Source organism: Diadema antillarum, unplaced genomic scaffold (genome assembly GCF_040938485.1).
Source record: "Diadema antillarum isolate AM-2024a unplaced genomic scaffold, OU_Dant_1.0 scf00000071, whole genome shotgun sequence".
Taxonomy (NCBI): Eukaryota; Metazoa; Echinodermata; class Echinoidea; order Diadematoida; family Diadematidae; genus Diadema; species Diadema antillarum.
The window spans coordinates 12,577,501-12,598,892 of record NW_027270960.1 but is presented as its reverse complement, the minus strand read 5'-3'; the positions used below and the strand labels follow the sequence as shown (position 1 = coordinate 12,598,892).

Genomic DNA, 21,392 nt, shown 5'->3' with positions numbered 1-21,392 from the left:
TCAGTGCTCATATTCAGAATGGCAAGAAAACTAACAAACAGACAACAAACAAACAAGCCAAGCTCCAGCAATACAGACTCTATGACATATTTTCCATGATTTTCTTTCCAGCGTCGAATGTATTTTGAATGTCTTGTCCCCAGCCCTAACCCGGTCCGTCCTCGGATTAAAAAGGGGACTGCGACTAGTGAAATCAAACATGAATGCAATTTTATATATTTTTCTCTGATTTGGTTTGTCGTCTACCGCAAGACATCAAACAGAATCGACAAGCTGATTCAGTCTTCGGCCATCTTTATTCGTCACTACATCCCCGCTGGTAGCCACCTTGGCATCGTTACATTTCACACGTATGCCACGGTCAACGCAAACCTTACTTTGGTCGAAGACGACGACAGCTCTCGAGATGTTCTTGTCAACGCGCTGCCCACGGGCGTTTTATGGGCTACCTGCATCGGCTGCGGTATAGAGACCGCCCTGAACGTGAGCCTCTTTCCTGAATTTATAGTCTTGTTGCAATTTAAGTTGGGGAAATTGAACCGTGACGAAGAGAGAAAGTGACGGACTTTCATTGCACGAAACTGGCAAAGACTAGGTATAGTAAATTCTTGGATTCTCACATAGGATGGGGATAGGCCTTGGATGCTATGGGTTTTCCCATTCATTTTCAAACTTTTTTCATTCAATTTCACAAATTGTTACTTTAATTTCGTCGCAGGATGTCGGGAATATGCCAATCTTACTTTCAAATTCGTCTTTCGTCGTTCATTTTCAAATAAAGTCCATTTAATTTAGTCATTTGGCATACATTTTCGTCGTTTACAGTTAAAATTCGTCAGTCTCACTCGCAGCACTCAAAACAGCAGGATCGATTTCGTCTTTTGTCAATCATTTTCGTTAAATTTTCATTCATATTCGTCTCATCTCTCTATCCGGTATGATTTTCCAGTCATTCACGTATTTTTTTTTCTGTAACCGTTCACATTTTACATTCAGGAGTTTACATACACACAAGTGCCCCCCCCCCCCCACACACACAGAACCACAGATACAGATACACACACACAAGCAACCCGAGTACACACTGATACAAACAGACGTACCGTCTCGCAAACGAAAACACTGACAAACAATTTCTAGGCAAACATGATTAAAGACAAAATTTAAGTGTAGAATTGTAACCTGTTTAATGTCAAAGAATGGATAACATAATTATGTTTGCTGCTTTCCAGGGTACAAAATTTAAAGTTTGCTTCATGCATTATAATGCGAAAACCTGAACATCACGAGTTAAAGTTCAAAAGGTGACACTGACATACTGTCCTGGGTTATGACTTTTGACTGTCGTTTATCCTTGCAATCAATTTTGGTTGGCAGTCATGTTTTTCGTGTGTATTGTCTATGCAAATGGTTAGGGAATACTGTGTAACAATACAATTTACTAGAGAAAGTAAAAAATACGTCGGCTTAAAGTTGGTTCACCATCAAAATAAAGAATCGACAACATCTGACTAATTTGAATGAAAACTTCATGAAATTGTGTGAACAAAAACGAATTTGATTTTCACATTCTGCGATCCGTCAGTAGCATAGCGGGAGGGATGAATTTGAATGACAATTGACGATTCTGAATGCTATGTCTTCGAAAATGTTCGACGAAAAACGAATTACAATGACAATTAACGAAACTGAAGTTAGGATTTGCGTTCCACGTGCTTCTCGGGACGAAATTGAATAATAGATCTTTGAAATTGAATGACAAAAGTGCGAAAATGTATGGGGAAACCTTATAGTGTTGGACTGCTGCCACTAAAACTTTAGATTCATACATATTATAACGAGAATTCATAATACATGTTTTCTTTTTCTTTTTCGCGCAGGTACTTGGGGATACTAAAAATGGAAGCTATGTACTTCTGCTGAGTGATGGTGGAGAAAACCGATCTCCGTATATTAGGGACACCATCTCCGCAATTAGGACGTCAGGTGTTGTGATGGACACCATTGCCGTCACCAACGCGGCCGATGAGCAGATGGAGGATCTTTCGTCCATGACAGGTGGGAAGCCTTATTTCTGTAGTGATGGAGGTAGCAGCGCCTGTCTTACCGAAGCCTTCCTAGCAACGGTGTCTGAACGTCCAGAGTTGAACTTCGTTCCCATTCCAATTCAGGTCAGTGTATGAATGATGAATTCTTCTATAATTTTTCTTTGTTATGTTTTGTTTATAGCGTAATTTTCTTCCTCTCGAATGGCACAGTGTGTCTGGTTGATACTGTTTGCTGACTTTGTCCAGTCACCTGGGCGAACCAAAAGGGGACTACATCATTAGCTTGTTTTTCTTGTGTGGGTATTTAGGTAGATGGACCAACTCACCATCAGGTTAGCACCTAGCTGCTGCTGCTCCTTACGATAGATGAATGAATGACTGGGTTCTTTTGTGCGTGTAAGTCGTGAGTAATTTACACATGAGACCTCCATTTTATGCCGTATTCGAGGGACAGAGTGTTTTGCCTCATACTAGAGAGGACGCTATGATTACACACAACATTGCTCAGCTAGACTCGAGAATCGAACCCGAGTCCTTCGGATCTGGATCGAGGCAGACGTGCTAGCAACTGAGCCAAATCGCCGCCCTAAACTTTAATGAAAATATAGAAATATAGGCCCTATCATAATACTCTCACACATGAATACATGAGGCTGATCTTCACTTTGTGAGGTGTACTTTGTTTTATGCCAAGATTTTGTTAAGGCGTCATTCTTGAAATGACAAGTTGTTAAGATGACTAATTTGTTACTGTCTCTGAATAGCATACTGGTGTAAATAAAATATAAAGGAATTCACAGTTAGCTTTCTAATTTTCCTTCTGTCATCATTATGTCATTTGGCGTGGAATAAACACTTCTCTATTAAGAATGAAGACTGACTTATCGGTGACGAATGACTGACAGCTTGAATAGATGTAACCAACAAATTCCTAAGTGATTAATTGATCGGATAATTGCATATTGGCAGTGACAGCATGTTTAATCAATCATCATTTGGCTTTGCCACGTTGTAGAACACAGCGTTACCAGCGATCTACAGTGCCCTCTTTAGTTCGTCTGTTTAATTCAACTCATTAGATTTTTTTAATGTAAATATGATTTGCAAGATCGCTCTTAAGATCCGCACGATGTAGTCGTAGAAATTATCACTATTTGGTTTTGCCATGTTGTAGAACACAGCGTTACCATCGAACTACAGTACCCTCATTAGTTCGTTTTAATTCAATTCATTAGAATTGTTTTGTAAATGTGAAATGAGCATTGCATTCTTCCTTTTTCAGTGGTCTATCCTTCCATAATTATCAGTTTCTCCCTCTGCTTCTTTATCTCTTTGTCCACCCTCCTTTCATTTCGACACTTTTTCTTTCAGTTTCCCCCTCTTTTTTTCTTCGTTCTTATGTCAGTATTGAGCTCAATTATAATTGGACGTATATTTGAATTTTTGGAAATTTCTTCAGGAAGTTTTCACTTCAAGCATTTTTTTTTAAATTTCAATAGTAATGAATAATTTCATGGTTTAATTATAATTCTTTAAATGAGAATGGTAGAACGCATTGTATACTGTTGTTGGCAATTATTATAGCATTCGCTCGGTCACATCCCTCATGTATGTAACGTTATCCGCATTGTGATTACCTCCTATGTTATGCTCTTCTTCTTTTCTATTTTTTTTTTCTAAATGCACATGTGGCACTACGTATGTGTACTTCATATGTGTAGCTCGTTGCTGCTGTTGATGGTACTTTTTTTATATCTGTAATCAATTTGAAAGACTTATCTAAGCTCTTTTTGACTTTTTCTCCCTCTCTGTTTCATTTTGTTTTACCCCTTCTCTTTGATTTCTCCGTTCGTTCTCTCTCGATCTATATGTTGCTGCTATTCTTTCATTATTTTATTCGCTTTCATACCTGTTTGCGAATACTTATTCACACCTTTTCGCGAGTGCTTATTTTTCGCTCTGCTCCGCTTTGTTTCCCTCCTTTTCATGATCCCTATGTTAGTCTCTTCTCTTTCCCCTTCTCTTTTTTTTTCTGGTTGTCCTCTTCGTATTTCTTATCCGCTTCTACACCTGTTGGCGAATATTAACTTATTTATTCCAACGTCTCCTGTTTAACTCCCTTGATTTTTCTTCTCTTTAATACTGATAGCCTTGATTTTTTTTTTTTTTTTTTTTGGTCATGGCACATTACGATGTTCGCATTATGCCGCGTTTTATTTTCCCATAACTTTATTTGCAGTTGGATCTGTGTATGACTGCATTCATTTTCAGTTGCTGGTTTTTTAATCCAATATTTACTTATCAATATGATAATATTTAAAATTTTGTTAAAATTAATGTGTGAATTATATATAATGAATCTTATCATGTGTACATCGCATGTGAGGGTGTGTGCAATTTCTCTTCTGTTGATGTCCTATCTTTGTTCAATTTCAATTCAATTCAATTCAATCATAGTTTATTTTCAATCAACGAAAATCAAAACATAGTACAAAGTAACATGCCATGAAATAATATTGTTCAAATCTTGTTGAAATGTTTGTTGTTCAAATGTTCAAATAAGTGTTTGTTGTTATTATTGGTGTTATTAATTTTTATGATGTTATTATAGTTTGTCATTTTTTTCGGGGGGTGTCCACAGGAATCAGTTGTTGTGTAAAATGTCAATTTGTTTTATTTCTTTTCTTTATGTCTCCCTGTTGTAAAGCTGTAAAGTCTGATGTAAACCAAATAATATGGTTAGTCTTCGGACTTTTATTAGGTGCTTTTTAATAAAAACCGAAATTGAATTGAATTGAAAAAAAAAAATGAATTGAGTTAAAAAAATCTTTAACGTTCATTTTTTTCTTCATGTATTTGAATATAATGATACACAGCTCTAATATCAGAGTTCGACGATTCCAATATTGTGTCCCCACCATATGTGACCGTGCACCTCAAAACGAACATAAAGTCGCACACACTGATTTTGCGTGAGGACTGAAAATAAGTGAAATGGGTCAACGTAGCCGAACTTGACTTTTTCATATTTTCTGAAAGAGCGGGTCTTCTTTTACATTATGCTAAAATTTGGTATCACAAAACGGGCAGGAAAGTGTGTTTTTTTAGCAGTTTATCTCGAAATTTTTTTGGAGAATAGTGTGATTAGGTGTGTCTTTAGAATCCCTTTTTCATTTCTGAAAAATAGTGCTACTGCTTTGAAAGTTGGCATTAATTATGGACAGAATGTGTTAATGAGGCATGCTTAATTTCAGTTTAATCTGATAATCCATTCATTTTGTTACTCTGGTGGTTAACTTCCTGTTTTTTGTCCCATTCATCGCACAGCCAGCACGGTTTGGTAAAGATTAAGCGCTTGAATAAACACTATACTTCAGAGCCTCTTTTCTCAGTTCACACTTTTCCTGAGTTTGTGCTTTCTTTCCAATATTTAGATAGTTTAGGAGAGTCCATTTGATTTCAGTTATACATCATTTTAAAGCTTAAAGTCTGCTCTTTCAGAATATGGTCTGAACTAAAAATTCATGCCTGGCGACTTTTTGTTTGTTTTGAGGTGCAGAGTCACATATTAAACAACGTGTTTAGTATTATTTCTATAGTCAGAAACTTGGAAGAAAGCAAATTTCACTGTTCTCTTCCAGTTACGAATAGACGACGTTAACATAACTGCATATGGACAGCAAGTTCGCTCTTTTTTCATCGGCGGAGGAGAGGGCAACGACACGGTGATAGCAGTTACTCGGTTCATCGATGAAGACGTTGAAGTCATTGTCGAGGGACCAAACGGAGAATATTTCGATAAATACTCTCAAGGCTACGCATCAGACTCCCAGAGAAGGATTGTATATATCACAATACCCATTGCTGAAGTGAGTATGTCAATGGGACTTTCGTTGATTTACCTACCAATCTTAATAAGGACATACAAACTTCCGTAATACCAGAATAATGAATAACCCAGCACTTTTCACATGGTAATTAATTTGTCCTAACTGTGGTGAAAGATATTTTCACTTTTCAATAGTTATGAACATTGCTTTTTCTTGTGTAATTTGTTCGTTACCGTATTTACTTTGTGCAATAAATTGTTTGCCATATCAAATAAGCCTGTGGGCTCGCAAGCGCCCCTCCATTCACGACCATTATTGCACCAATTGTATTTTGAGTTTTATATGGAATTATCTTCGACTTATTAACATGAAAATCCCATCGCTTATAGCGTTTCAACGCATGTCAACGGTAATCATACTAAATTGTTTACCAAATCTGCTTTGATTCTGCTCAACAGGCGGGAAACTGGACAGTCACCCTCGTTAATACTCAGCACTACGACCAAACAGTGGGTTTGATGATCACAACCAAACAACGGAGCGGGACCGGGGTGGTGAGCGTTGACGTCATTCTCGGATCACGGGTAGGTTTAGGCCCATTTCATGTTTCCATGTTCGCAGCCGGTGATTTGAAGAAGACTTTTAGATCATCACGGAAACAAAATGTGTTATAAAAATGACACAAGTTATGACTTCTCCAGTTTATGCCTTTTTCAAGAATAGAGCAAGTAAATCAGCAAATTCATGTACATACAATTTTATTCATCTTGTCTTAAGGAGGTTTATCGCCAATAGAGGAACCTCTATTTCCTAAAAGCATACATCGCAAAGATAATTGTAAATATCAGGTTGTATGGATTACAGTAAGACTGTATCATTGAGAATCCGAGCATTAATTCCCCCAACAATAATTGTTTAAGAAGACTCGTGCTTACTACTACTTTAGACTTCTTTACGAACGTATCTGAGAAAGAGTACACGATGTCAGCACTCCGTGTATATCTTACATCAATGTTTGCATCATTTTATATTCATTATCCCTCGCCATGCAGTCAAGAGGAAGCTCGCCTGGATGGGCTTGCAGTCAGCTGAAGAAAGTCCGAAATCATACAGATATACATTTCTTTTCTCTTTTGCACAGAAACAATGATAAAGACACACACACACAAACAGACAACAAAATAAATCACTGCACAAACTGTGATGGTAGGTGATAAATCAAGAGACATGTTCATGATCTGTACATGTTTTTTTAATCATTTTCAAATGCCTGAATTCCTGTTAACATTATAGAATATCAATCATGGCTTCACTCCCATGCTTGAGGTGTACGCTTTGGTGCAAAGAAATTACCAGCCCGTTTTAGGGGCCAGCGCTGAGGCGATAATCCAGAATGCCGGTAAAACATGGCAACTACCGCTGTCTGATTCAGGGAAAGGTAAGCCCTCATCATCTTCGTCAGTAGTTCATTTGTTTAAAGTCTACAATCTAGTTGTAATTACATAACCACCTAAGAAATATTTCTAGTAAAACATAATCACACTCTTCTTCATATCAACTAAGCTCCGTGTGCAGCACGAAATATCTTATGCAACATGGAGAATAATGTGACAACGCCGATATGACAAATGACATGACCTGCCTTGATATAGCGATTCAACGTATGCCGAAAATTTTTAAAAATTTACTTTGGTTACACATTTCAATGTGTTTTCATGTAATCTAACGTCATCATGTGTATACTCTATATATCTATCTTTTCACTTTTCAAGCGCCATGAGCATTGAAAGGTGGACCTGTGCGCTATTCAAGTAGTCACTATCATTATCATTATTATTATCATAACAAATCTTGTAATCAGAAAGCGCATCCTATTATTGATAACGCTCCTTCCTAAAGGAAATGTTGACAAGGTTTCAAAGAGTAATCATCATAATATCGATAAGTCGTATTGTCTCTACCTTCAAGAATGTTTTGTTTTTGAGAGGATTATTGCTGCATTCTGAGCTGAAAATGTTGACGTGAAATCCCGAGTGCTCACTGCTCTAATTCTAAAATTGCTTCTCACTTTGTCTAAAGGTTCTGATAAGGTCAAAGACGACGGGGTGTACTCAGGAGTCTTCCTTGATTTCGTCGGAAATGGTCGATATAGCGTTGTGGTCAGAGTCGAGGGATTAACGACTGAACCACGGAGCGAGAACCGTGGGCGACGTGAGTAGAATCCAAATCCTACTTTCCGCTTACTTTATTGTCCTTTCAATGACATGATTATGTTTGGTTTGACTGCTTTGCCGAATTGTTGTATACGTTGTTAGTTTCCTGGTACTAGAAGTGTCAAATAAAATGGAGAAATTACCCATTGTACTAAACCACCCTCGCTCGTTATACTTATCTCGGTTTGGGCGATTTATAACAATGCACTACAGGTCGCCGATCTGTTGGAACAACAGTAGCGCCCTCCCAGACGGGATTCATGCGATCTGCCTCGGGCGGAGCTTTCGTGGTTCAGAACTACTCGGCCAATGCCCCTGATATCCTGGCGCCGTCCACCATCACGGACCTTAGGCACACAGAGTTGTACAACATCAGCGCGGTGAGGCTGGTCTGGACAGCCGTTGGAGACGACCTGGATCACGGCCGAGGTATTGTGTTAATTACTTATCACATTCCTGCCTCATTTTCTATATTCAACACAATGAACATAAATTCACATTGATTAATATCCTATTTCCCGCTAAAACTTTTATAGAAAGAAATGAATTCCTAAGTGGCAATTATCCTGGATGGAGAACCTTAACCATCTGAACGCGGTTTTTGTTCTTTTCTTATTTTTGTTGTTTTTGAGGGGCCTGGAACGAAATGTAACCGTCTTGTAGAAAGAATTTCAAATAAGAAATACTGCAAGAAGGTATGAATATTTCTACAACAAAATAATGTTCCATAAGATATATTAAGATAACCCTACAAGGACAAGAATTTGATTTATTCCAATCGATCATTCTAAAACAAAAGGGATTAAATGGATATTAGTAGGCAATGAAACATGCTTCTGGAATTTCTGATTTTGTAGAATGATTAAGCGCAGCTCTCAAGTCGATTGAGAGCTGCGCTTGATTATTCATGATTGCACTTTTTTTTCTTTATCAAATGCCAATGAAACATATTTGATGTTAAGTTTAGCTGAAAGCATCCTTGGTATTCTAGTCAAAAGCATTCATTGCAATATTGTGCCTCACATTGCAAACACAAAAGAGGTATGGAAGATTTGACCAAAAATCAAAACAAAACAAAAACTATTCACTGATGCGATATGACTATCGTGAATAATCTCACGTCAATTACCCAAGTAATTGATAATAGTACTTGAGCTTGTCTGAGTATGTTGAATGTTTGACGATCGGAATTCCCACGTATTTTACGAGCATGTTAGAAGAAGCTGATGATAAGTTTGTTATCTTTTTCTTTTTTCATTTGTCCAGCTTCATCGTATGAATTAAGGTATTGTACTGACTTCACCACACTGAGGACCAACTTCACAGAGTGTACTCTGGTAGACAACGATCAGCTGGTCGAGGGTAACCTATCCGATATCGCCACGGCTGGCGTCGAGGAGAGCGTCACAGTACAGCTCCCTGAAGGGTCCTTGAATGTCTCGCATCACTTTTCCCTGCGAGCATCTGACGAGGCTGGCAACGTGGGTTCGACGTCCAACATAGTATCAACAACCGTTATCATTGCCGCTCTGGCAGACACTACCCAAGCTCCAACTTCCGGACAACCAACGGATATGTCGTCTGCCACAACAACAAATGACACAACGTCCTTGACTACCTCTGCTTACTTCTTCAGTTCTTCTGCCAGCAGAGCAGGGAACACAACACCATCATCAGTTACCCATACGGGCCCGCTAATATCTTCTGCTACGAGTGATGGTACGATACCCACATTCGTTACCTCTACGGCCATCAGTAGTTCTTCAGCTACTAAAACTGATAGCAGTTCTTTCTCATCGGTTGTCCCTACAACCTTCAGTAATTCCCCTGCTGAAACCGATAGCAGTACTTCCCCCTCGGTTACCTCTACGGCTGTCAGTAGTTCTCCTGCAACCAGAACAGATGGAACTATGACCCCATTGGTTACCTCTACGGCCATCAGTAGTTCTGCACCCCCTGGTGTACCATTAACTACTGCAGAAGAAGGCATCAACGAGCCAACAGTCACCGAGGGAAGCTATCCTATGACAACGGACACAGCCACTGAGGAACCATCTGGCCACAACCAAACCCTTATCATAGCCATATCGGTCGTCCTATCCATCACAGTCCTTGGTGGTGGCATCGGTCTCTTTCTTTACATCCATTCTTCTCCAGTGTTCGGGGGAAAGGTGCACCCTTCTGCACAGTGCGATACAGAGAAAAATGTGATGGGTACCAAGGAAGATGAGTGTTACGTAGAGGAGTACTCCGACCCCGTCTTTGATAAATCTTAAACCTATAGCAGGTGTATAGTACTTCTACTTTACAACAGAAATTTGAAAGCCATTAACTTCCACAAGTATGAAAACTCACCGGCGACAACAATAAATCAAAGCAACAGTTTTTTATTCAGATTTAGTCTAGCAGTGTTGATGTTGATCTCAAATGATAACATGGATAATAACATTGTGTTTGGCTGGGTAAATATCGCATAAATATTTGCTTCAATCTATTACTTCATACTTTCTTCCTATATAACTAGAAGTAAATATTACATCAGAACAAGGGTAAATCACCCGGGATGTCACGCCGTTTCGTTCTCATGGAAGTTTCATAGTCCAAGGTTGATGATCCAAATAAGGAAGGTCCAGGACTTGAGATCTGCTCTGAGAGATGAATCATGTAACAGACACTTAAAAAGAATGAATTTCGTCAGCTCTTTTCTACGCAATCAGAGGACAATTTTGAGGTGATAGCATCATCACCTCATATCTTCATATATCTTCATATACTGACTGTTCGGGAATTACATCTATTCAAGTGAAATAGCCATGATTTTTTTTTTTTTTTTTAATCATGGCTTTTACTCTGACACCGAATAATTGCTGTTTATTTACGTCTATGAAACATAATTGGTCAATCAGTAGCACTAAGACTATTTCTCGAAAAACTTAATGTTTGGTAAAACCTAGAGAAACTTAACAATTTCATAACTTTCCTAATTTTTAACCACGGCGCGTCGTGGTCAAAAGTTGTACTCAAATTCTTACCGCCGTGGAGCCAATAATTTGAGTGCGACTTTTGACCACGGCGCGCCGTGGCTGTTATTCTCTCTTTTTTTTCTTTTTTTTTTGTTCAGAATAACTTTAAGTGGTCCGACAATGCCTTTTAAATTATATTGAGTGACATTCCATATGAAATTACCACTTCATTTGAATTTGTTGATATATTTCAATCCATTCTATATATATATGTATATATGCATATCTTTCCTTCTTTTGTATACATTTATAATGCCACGGCTATGATACCTTTAACCTATGAAACAAAGTAAATATTTCACTATTGCTTTCACCTTTTAATGAGACCTCTTCCCTTTCAGTTGCCGGAATGTATGTATATTTGGTTTATGTGTGTAATATGTGGAATGACAACATCAAAACTGAACCCCCTGGTTTTATTTATTTTCGCCATTGAAATTTAGAGAACATACCATTTAAATTCACTTGTCAAGAACTATCATTTGATAGGAGAGAGAGAGAGAGAGAGAAAGTGGGAGAGAAAGAAATGTGGGGGAATTTATTTGCACTAAAATGTTGCATGAAAGTATGTAACAAGCATTCACTAAAGTAAGAGCTCTTAGTAAAATTTGAAGAAGGATATCATATAAATACTACCACAGCTACTAGATTGACGGTCTTGCTATATCTTGACTGCCCTTTGTGAGTTCTAGGAAGAGCCAGATTTTATGTATTTACTTCCGAGTCGAATATCTATTGTATATTCGGTAGATGGTCATGGTCTTGTAATTTTGTCAGTGTAGATTGTAAATCGTAACTCACTTAGAGTTTTGTTTTCGTTTGTTCTGTTTGCTTGCTTCTTTGTTTGTTTGAGTTTTTCTTGTGTTTGTGTGTGTGTGTGTGTGTGTGTGTGCCTGTGTTTATAAAAGCGTGTGACTCGGGAGGCATGGATCATCGAATTCAGCCTATGTTTTACCTGCTGTTGAACATGTTTCGATGTTACGCATCCTGCGGAATCAAAACTTCAAATGGATAATAAAATGCTATGCAGTTCAATTAAAGTTGTTTCTTCTTCTCCACGTGTTGCAGTTGGGTGCACGTGGGGAGTTAAACACCCACGAGTCATTACAGTTCACGATTCATACAGCCTATAGCTTTTTGCAAATAAGGCAGCTCGCTATAATTTCAGGACACGCACACAGAGAACAGTGGACATAAAAATAATATAAATAATAAACAGCAACAACAAAATACCCCTGAAACAAATCTCTGTAATTTCTGAATCATTAACCTCTGAGGAACTATAAATATGAATACAGGGACATGAAGTTGCATTTCTTTGCTACTGTACCTTTCATGTGATATTCAGTAGATATCAGTCGGTTACGCTTCAGGGGGCACGCTCTAAAGGCATTATGGCTACTTTGTGAAGTTCACAAGCCCTATTTCGTAAATTTTATTCAATGATATCGGAACAAATATCAATTTTCCAGCATAAACGAAGGCATGCAACTTACAATCGATGCGCCTCCTATGATACCATATGACTTGTGGTCAAAATTTTATGGTTGAATAACCACGGAGTCAACATTGCAAAAATGGCAGTTTGGACATGTTTAACAGATGGACTTTATGTTTTGGAGAATTAACAACGACTTTTGCACGCAGTATTGCTTAATTCACGGTTGAACGTTCACATTATAAAACAAAGAGAAAATCATATTAAAATTATGCAGTAAGTAGTTCTTTGAATTTGTGCACTTGAATCAACTGAATGACATTTTTAATTGCGTTTAAGATCGACGTGCATGTACAACGATCCTGTGGCACTTCCTTCAAGGTGTCACGCTTCGATGAGAACGGGGGTTTGAAAACCATGTATACCCTATAAATAGACTTTCAGTTCCAGCATTGTGTGGATTTTAAAATCATTCGTGGGAATTGAATGGTCCAATTTAATTTAGATAAACATTCCGCTATGTTATGTTTCAGAGAGAACAACAGATCTGCCTATCAATTTTTTTCATGGATTTAAATCTGCCACTTGGTACAATTTTAATGATAAATTCGTGCTTCCTTGTGACAAGACCTCAATCCATATATCCAAGAACTCACTGTAACACAAACACAAATTGTCAAAACAGTAATAATATAAGTGCTAAATTTCAGCATCTATTTCCACCATCATTAAGAATGCGTTCTCACAGTAAATGTCTAGGGAAACAGATGTTTGATAGAACGTCAGTGCTTTCATGATAGAATGACCTTAGAAAATAAATCAAACATATTCCAGTTAACTTTAAATGTCAATTTAAAAGGAATGTCAAGCAGTGGATGCATATAATTACTATTTTGTAATGATTTTCCATACTTCAGTCAGTGATTTCTTTATTATTCTTTATTCCTTGTTAAACGCCCCCTTTTCATTCACAAATCCAAATAATATAATTCAACAAGAAGGAAAAGGATCTTGCTCTTGCATTACTGCAAGCAAGTGTCAGTCTCGTGTGAGACAAATTATTTTTGATGAAATTCTAAAGAAACTGAATTCAAAAGGTTTACAAAATTTCTTTTATTTATGAAGAAGTATGTAGGACCTAATGTGAGAATGCAGATATTACCCAACCTGCATTATATTGTCAGAATTATCACATTATCACAAAGTCTGCAACCATTCTGGCGTATTGTTTATAAAGAAGTAATCTGGTGATGTCATATGTGTTGAATGTGTCGAATAGCCTTATCATATTTTCCAAGAACCTAACATGTCTTCTTTGGTCACACACAATATATAAAAAGTTTGTACATTATATCAAATATCTGCTTCCTTACTGTCATACCATACTTCCAACAACGGAACAGAAGTGAAATTTGGCACCTCTTGACTGTTTAATCATGTTCATTTTTACTGTGAGTTAATGCATGACTTCAGGACGTCACCAAGAATGAAGAACTTAACGCCAAATCAGTATCTAATAGCAAGCTCCCAAGGAATTAATTTCCACAATTGCTCACCTGTGCTTACTGAAGGGCAACGCAGTGAGACTTTTATCCAAATAAGATCGGAATAGAAGAATGCTTCAATATGTAATCAAAGGTAGCTATTGAAGTTTAATCCATTGGCGTAAAAGGGGTTTTCCAGACTCACGTGCTTATTGAGGCTTGAAATTTCGAAAGAAATGCCATAGGTCATAGGCCCAGAATAGGCACAGAATGAATTACTAGTACTAGAACAATACATATGCTTATTGTAGGCAAACATTCATTTGCTTTCTAAAACATGAATTTCGTCTTTTAAGATAAAATTCACCCTGAGAAACATGTCAAAACTGTAGTATGTTATGCTCAACCGTGAAATTTTTCCCACAAGTTTCATGGTACGATGGGAATCGCATAAATTGCATATTGCCTTCCTTCTTCTGCTGGTAAATTGACATTTGTACCCATATCATCAAATCGAAGCTAAGAAATTGAGCTTGTGAACTTCAAAACTTGACCATTTTGCCTTTAGAATATGCTCACTGAAGCGTGACCAACTGATATCTACTGAATATTATTTGAGAGGTAGCTGAGAAATACATCTACACGCCCCTGTATTCAGATTTCCTCAACAGTTCCAGATTTTGAAATTACAGAAATTTGCTTTAGAGACAACTTATTTTTTGTTTCGTGTTATTATTCCAGGACAGACATGCTCATACAAAATCCTGTGTGATCGTACTTTAGCATAATATATATAGAGGAATTTATAGTGACAAATATTTTTTTTTTTCCGATTGGTGATTTGAACTGCCTCTCACGTTTACAACCTGCACAATATTTTGCGTACGTTTACATGGCTGTTTTACACCAATCAGTGTTCACTCAAGTGTGAAAAATATCTATTATAAACACAAACTGTCAGTAATCTCTGGAAAAACCCACTCCAGCTATAAAAAAAAAAAAAAAACCAACAACACTATTTCTGCCTATAGTGTGGTAGTGTGAAGCTCGTGGGCCTGTTAATTAGTGTCTATATCCCGTCACTGCCTGTGGACTGGGATATGACTTGCGGGTGTATAACTCGGGGACCTTTTTTGTCATTGTCTATAGATCTTTGGAATACCCCATGTGGCTTATGACGTAAAACACATTATTATCTGAAGAATGGAATTTTAAAATTGACGAAGAATCTATCAACTGATGGACAAAGCATTCAACGTCGAGGGGTGCGGAAGAAGAAGAAGGAGAAGATGATGGTGGTGATGATTTACAGCATTTTTAGGCGCCTTATTATCTATGGTAGAAGATGTACCTCGGATGGAAACTTGTGATGTTTTGACTTGGAATTACAAGAACAAATAACGTTAAAGGAGTTAAATCCAATGACTCCTTACGTAAACAATTGAATTTCAATTTCAAACATTCTCATGCTTTTCAAGCAGACATATAAGTTTAAATCTATTTATGTGAAATGAGTTCATGATGCCGAAATATTACACTAACATACGTACTCACTTCATTTCGAAGTGAATTGAACTGAACATTCGTACTTATTTTTAGAAAATGTTCTGCAAATTGTTTGAAATATAATAATATGAAACAAATAATAACTATGAAGTATTTAGTTGGGATAGCATGTAACAGTTATGATTTTACAGGGAAAGATGCCCCCCCCCCTACCGGAAAACGCAGTTTATGCACACATATAAACACATCGCAGATACTGCGTTTTTCGGGGGGGGGGGGGGCAGAGAGGTTGCAGCTGTTTCATTGCATCTTATATACGATAACTTTTGTATTTTTGTATCTGCAATACAAAGGGCGTGTGAGGATTATGATGTCATTTTCATTCCTCTATATAGTATTCATGTGGTTGTGGAAATACAAAACGAAATCTTGAGATTCATTTGAGTTTTTATGTAACATTCATTTGAAGCTTCTATAGTTCTCTATGTTTGAATTTACGCTATTTTTAAAAATCAGTTTTAAGTGGACCGTCATGACGTGATGAGCAAAATGAACTTGACAAAAATAAAATGCAAACAGGTTTTGGACGCATATTATTAACATGAATGAAGGGTTATTTTGTTTAAAGGACGTAATACAGTTACGTATCATAAATTTATACTATTCTGTGATGCGTCATAAACACAAACATTCGATGCCTAACTTTGATCTGATATTCTTACAACATTAAAAAACTCAATTAGCCGGATAAGAAACCGACCTCATGTTTCTTTTCAGACATCACGTCTTCAACTTAAAATGTATTTTTTGTTATTTTTTACTACTTTCAAATTTCAACATAAATTTAGACCTTGATTCAGCCAAATAGTTTCCTCACTATACATGTGGGAAAAATTACCTGTTAGTTCATTATCACCATGTACAGTTTATCACCATTAACTTTTTCGATTTATTTTCTTTCTTTTCTTTCTTTCCTCCCTATTATCGACATTTCCTACAATACACAAATTTTCAGTTCAACCAACTCATTGTTTTCTATGTTTATTCTTTTCAAGTTTATAGCACCCACGATCAAAGTCGAAGGACTTAATTTGTTTACCCAGCAATTGCCCAGTCATAGATCGTTGTCAAGGATGTGAGGCATAACAGAGGAGATAAATGTCTGACTACACTTGCCTTACGTGACAAATTATGAATGCACCGCTTTTCATATCTATTGTTTGCAAAATGTGTTAGCACATCAATAAGAACAAAAGTTGTGAATATACATTAATGTTTGTGTGTGTGTGTGTGTGTGTGTGTGTGTGTGTGTGTTCCAATCCTACAACCAAATCTGAAGTTATCTTACACATTTTTAATGTATTCTTAGAATTGGTCTATCCCCCCCCCTCAAAAAAGAATATGTTTAATGTTATTATTCTGAAGCTTTGATATAAGTTCTTTGCATAATGCGTTGCTTATATTTCCATGAGCCACCGATTTCTGCATCATTTACTACTCCTATGTATCAGTGTGATACGTATGTTACAATACCTGGATTCTTCAAGATTTTTTAACCATCTTTCTCTTTCTCTCTTTCTATGTCTCTCTCTAGTATACTCTAACTATAATAAGTAAAATACAAGTAAATAATATATACACATCATACAGATGTTTTGACTTAAAACTTCCTCGTTGCTTTTGGAATGTAGATTTTGATCGTTTTTTTTTTAACCCAATCTGTGATAAAGCTTGACATTAATCAGTAATACAGCACAAAGTACAACGACAGTCTCAATGACGCACGGATGTAAATGAATCAGTGTGAATCAATTATACATGAATAGAGAATAACGGTTCAGGCTTCATGACAGTTAAAAGAGAATCTGGACGCCATGGGTTTAAGTTGTAGAGGTATTATCATAAAAATAATACGTGTACACATGCACTTATGTGCACACGTATGATACATTCATAATAATTATCATACATATTTCGGTTCACAATCTCAAACGGAATAGACATTATCTATAGAGAAATGTGAGATGAATATTTTTTGTTTAATAGATACTTTATTTTCTGCAAATCAATAAATCAATCAACAATTCAATATACATAAGGCACATAATCATGAGCATGTGGGAAATATACGAAGTAAATTTAAAACAGAGTCGTTTGACTTGCATAAACAAAGACATGAAAGGAAAATGATGATATAATATACAGTATGCAAATCTATGCAGCGGGGATTACACCAATTACAATTAATGGAGCGATTGTGCAGAGGGCCGCCATTGTAAGCATAGCTTGAAAAGATGGCCGGCCCGAGGAATATTAATAGTAAAGTGATATTAATAGTAAAGTATTTTGTCTCTGTCTCTTTCTCTCTCATACATCTAGTTCTGACCCTTTTTTTTTTTCCTTTTATGACCCTCCATCTATTTTTAAACCACGGAATTCCAAGATCTGCATGAGCGGGGAATAATCCACGAACATTATTTAGCCTCCTCTCTTCCTCATTGGTTTCGCAATGCGCAATTTGGATTGAACTTTATCCTCTATCAAGTCGACTCCGTACAGTGCCTGCTGGTGCTTTTAGCGTATGGGAAGGGCACATACAAAACATAAATGATCGTTATTCCCCTTACTATTCATTACAGTCCTACGCTCTCATTGCTATGAGATTTCATTGCATGTCGATGAGTGAATTAAGGTGAAAGATGCCTTCGTGGCGCTTTGCTCTGCTCTGTACTTTGATGGCTTCCTGGTTGTTTGCCAGGGGCTCATCCAAGAACACCATTCATCTCGACAAAGGAAAGTACACCAACATCCTGGTCGCCATTGATTCCGGTGTTACAGAAAACGACACGTTGATAGAACATATCAAGGTATGAATTTCTATTCATCTCTCAGTCACATGCTGCCATGTAGATCACAGTTGAAGTAGTGCATTGTTCATTTCCCTTAATTCTTTCCAATGTTTAAAATAACTATAAGTTTTCTGGCACTTTTCTTTTATCCCTATACCCCTCTAGAAGATTATTGTGTTAGCTTTATTTTGCAAAGTGTAAATTGATGTGATTGAAGAGCCCATGGATGAGAATCATGAATCGTCAAAACCATACAAGAAATGTTAGTGTAACAAATTGGGACCAGTGTGAACTTGGGCAAATAAGTATCTGTCGCATAATGCATTTATTTTGCAATACAAGCTATACTGCGAAACCTGGAGATCATTAAATATTTTTGAAATCTAAGCACTTTGCACAAACATTTTCATTATTTCCATTGAATGCATTTTAATGTAATTCACATCTTTAAAACAATCTATATGCGATTATTTTTTGCATGAAGAGTTGGGATTCTTAGATGCAATTTCAGCTTTTATACACTTTAGAACCATCATTCAAAAGATTCAAATGATTATTCTGCAATAATCTTACCAAAGCAAAGTGTTTTCTCCTTAAAAAATACATTCTTTGTTGTCACCAAAGACTCGACGAAAATTGGTATTCGCACACACACACACACACACAAAAGTATTCCATACAAGAGTATATTTGACACAATGTTGTTGTTCGTCTTTGTGAAAGTGGGCTTTCTATTCAGTATCTTTTGATATTTCTTGGGAATTTTTATTTAAACACTGAGAACGACACTTTAAGGTTTCCCAATTGAGTGAAGCTGTTCCTTTTTACATAAATCACTCGTTTTACTGAATCTGCGTGATCTTTAAATCAAGTCTTTGTTCAATGAATTGAAAATAATAAGATGATCGATGGTCACTAATGAAAGTTACATTAAATGATAATCGAAAGCATGAATATAATGTAACTGTCCATGCAAATTTCAATTTGGCAATTATCTTGGAGTTCCCCTGTGAATATAGATAATCATTCATATCATCTTTTTCTTTATATATTTCAATTTGTATACATAATATTCCCATACCGGACAATGTAGGTAAAATATTATTATTTGAAAGAGGAACTAGCGTTTTTGTTGTTGCTGCTGTTGTTGTCATAGTGTTTGACATGATACTCTATAATGAAAAACGCTTTAGGATTTCCTCCTACAACGTGGTGGTACAATGGTACAAACGGTACAAAATGTTAATAAATCTTTCATGTGACTATGAGCTTACACGTGAATTATATTTAGTCAAATACCGGGATGCGCGCTCCTAATCAAAAACGTATTAATCATATAAAAATTGTCGGAGTACACAACAAAGCCGAACAAAGCATTCACAAGGTCATAACGCGACCCGTACACAGCTTGCAAACCCTCTAACCTTTTAACATGAACGTCTAAACCTTTTAACATGAAGTAAAGAAGAGGGAAAGAGAAGGGAAATGAAAAATACCTTCCCCCACCAATCACTAATCTTACAAATTAAAGACGATTTCAGAGTCTCACATTATAACATATTGTACAATTATTGTATAGGGCTTTTTACACTTGTGTTTCTTAACCCCGGACTTTCTCTGACCCAGGACTATCGTTAGTCCCGTACCATTTTTTTCAGCTTTTTACACTCGCCAATTAGTCCCGAACTATCTCTTGTCCGGGGCTAAGGAGAAAACTGACCTTTTTACACTCGTATTTCTTAGCCCCGGACTTTCCAAACCACATGAATATTCATAATTACGCTGTGTACTGTACACGTACACGCACGCACCGGCAGCACTTGATTACCTCGTTTCTGATTGGTCAGTGAGGGTCGGACTTCGTCTCCGTCGCTTAGCCCAGGATTATTTTTTCGTTCTGTTTACACTCACTTGCTTGGCACCGCAATTGCGGTGCTAACTTCTGCTATTTTGCAGGGCCAGATAGTACCGTACTATCGGTGGGGCTAGCCCACTTTGGCAAAAACGAGTGTAAACAGAAAGTGGGCTAAGGATAGTCCCGTACCAACGGTGGGGCTAAGGCCCCCCCCCCCCCCCCTTAGCCCCACCGTTGGTCCGGGGCTAAGCAAAATTTTACAAGTGTAAAAAGCCCTTATGACAATTCTGCACTTTGGGTCATATTTTGGGAGTATCGTTCAGAGTTTTTTGATCCTCGGAAACAGTGAGAATGTCAAAATCATTTTTACATGCTATTTACAGGAATCCACATCTGAATAACTTGTCAATCAACTACTGAAACAGAGCAGGAAGAATCCTTTTGAGCAAGGGCGCCGGAAATGGGGGCGGGGGGTCCCTGAAAGATAACAATTAATCGCTAATTTAAAGACTAAATTGAGCAATAAAGGCATTTTTCTAGTCTAAACATTTTCCAGTTTCATAACTGAAAAAATGCAAAATTTTCCTCCCTAACGGCGCACTTACACGTATTTAAGTACACTTAGTGTCTAGATGGTAAATCCTCCCGTCCTTCGACGAGTGTGCCTTCTGAAACATACCTTCAGTAAACCCTTTCATTCCTTTCTTTTCTTCTAAGCTTTTCAGCAATATTAAAGGGATAGTACAGTATTGGTGGAAATGAGAATTGGGGTTCTAACTTTTTGCGAGATACCAAGAAAATACTTATGATATAGTATAGAGCATACCATTTTAAGAGGAATTCAAAGTTTATTTGATGAAAATCGGGTTTGGGATGACTGGAACTTCCAAAAACAAAGTAAAACAAAGCGATCGTAATAAAGTGTGGGTCCCACACTTTATTAGAATCACTCTTTTTTGGATACCTCGGCCATTTCAAAACCAATTTTCATCAAATAAACATTGAATTCCTTATAGAATTTCATGCTCTTTCATATTTCATAAGAGGTTTCTCATTATCTCACCTAAAAATGTCAGAAACCTGAACTTAGGTCTCAACCAAAACTATACGATCCCTTTAAAATATTTTTTGATACTCGAACAAGGC

At 37.0% G+C, this 21,392-nt stretch overlaps 2 protein-coding genes across 2 annotated transcripts in view; both read left to right on the top strand.

The window, feature by feature from the left end:
• Positions 1 to 10,367, top strand: part of LOC139717105 (calcium-activated chloride channel regulator 1-like) — a 29,875-nt gene extending 19,508 nt beyond the window's left edge. Inside the window, exons 5-12 of the mRNA XM_071628611.1 lie at positions 253 to 483; positions 1,881 to 2,171; positions 5,690 to 5,917; positions 6,337 to 6,462; positions 7,172 to 7,316; positions 7,958 to 8,089; positions 8,305 to 8,520; positions 9,358 to 10,367. Coding sequence (XP_071484712.1) covers positions 253 to 483; positions 1,881 to 2,171; positions 5,690 to 5,917; positions 6,337 to 6,462; positions 7,172 to 7,316; positions 7,958 to 8,089; positions 8,305 to 8,520; positions 9,358 to 10,367 — 2,379 coding nt within the window. The remainder of the gene's footprint in view (positions 1 to 252; positions 484 to 1,880; positions 2,172 to 5,689; positions 5,918 to 6,336; positions 6,463 to 7,171; positions 7,317 to 7,957; positions 8,090 to 8,304; positions 8,521 to 9,357) is intronic.
• Positions 10,368 to 18,241: 7,874 nt separating this feature from the next.
• LOC139717104 (calcium-activated chloride channel regulator family member 3-like) overlaps positions 18,242 to 21,392 on the top strand; it is a 7,704-nt gene continuing 4,553 nt past the window's right edge. The window contains exon 1 of the mRNA XM_071628610.1: positions 18,242 to 18,409. Coding sequence (XP_071484711.1) covers positions 18,242 to 18,409 — 168 coding nt within the window. The remainder of the gene's footprint in view (positions 18,410 to 21,392) is intronic.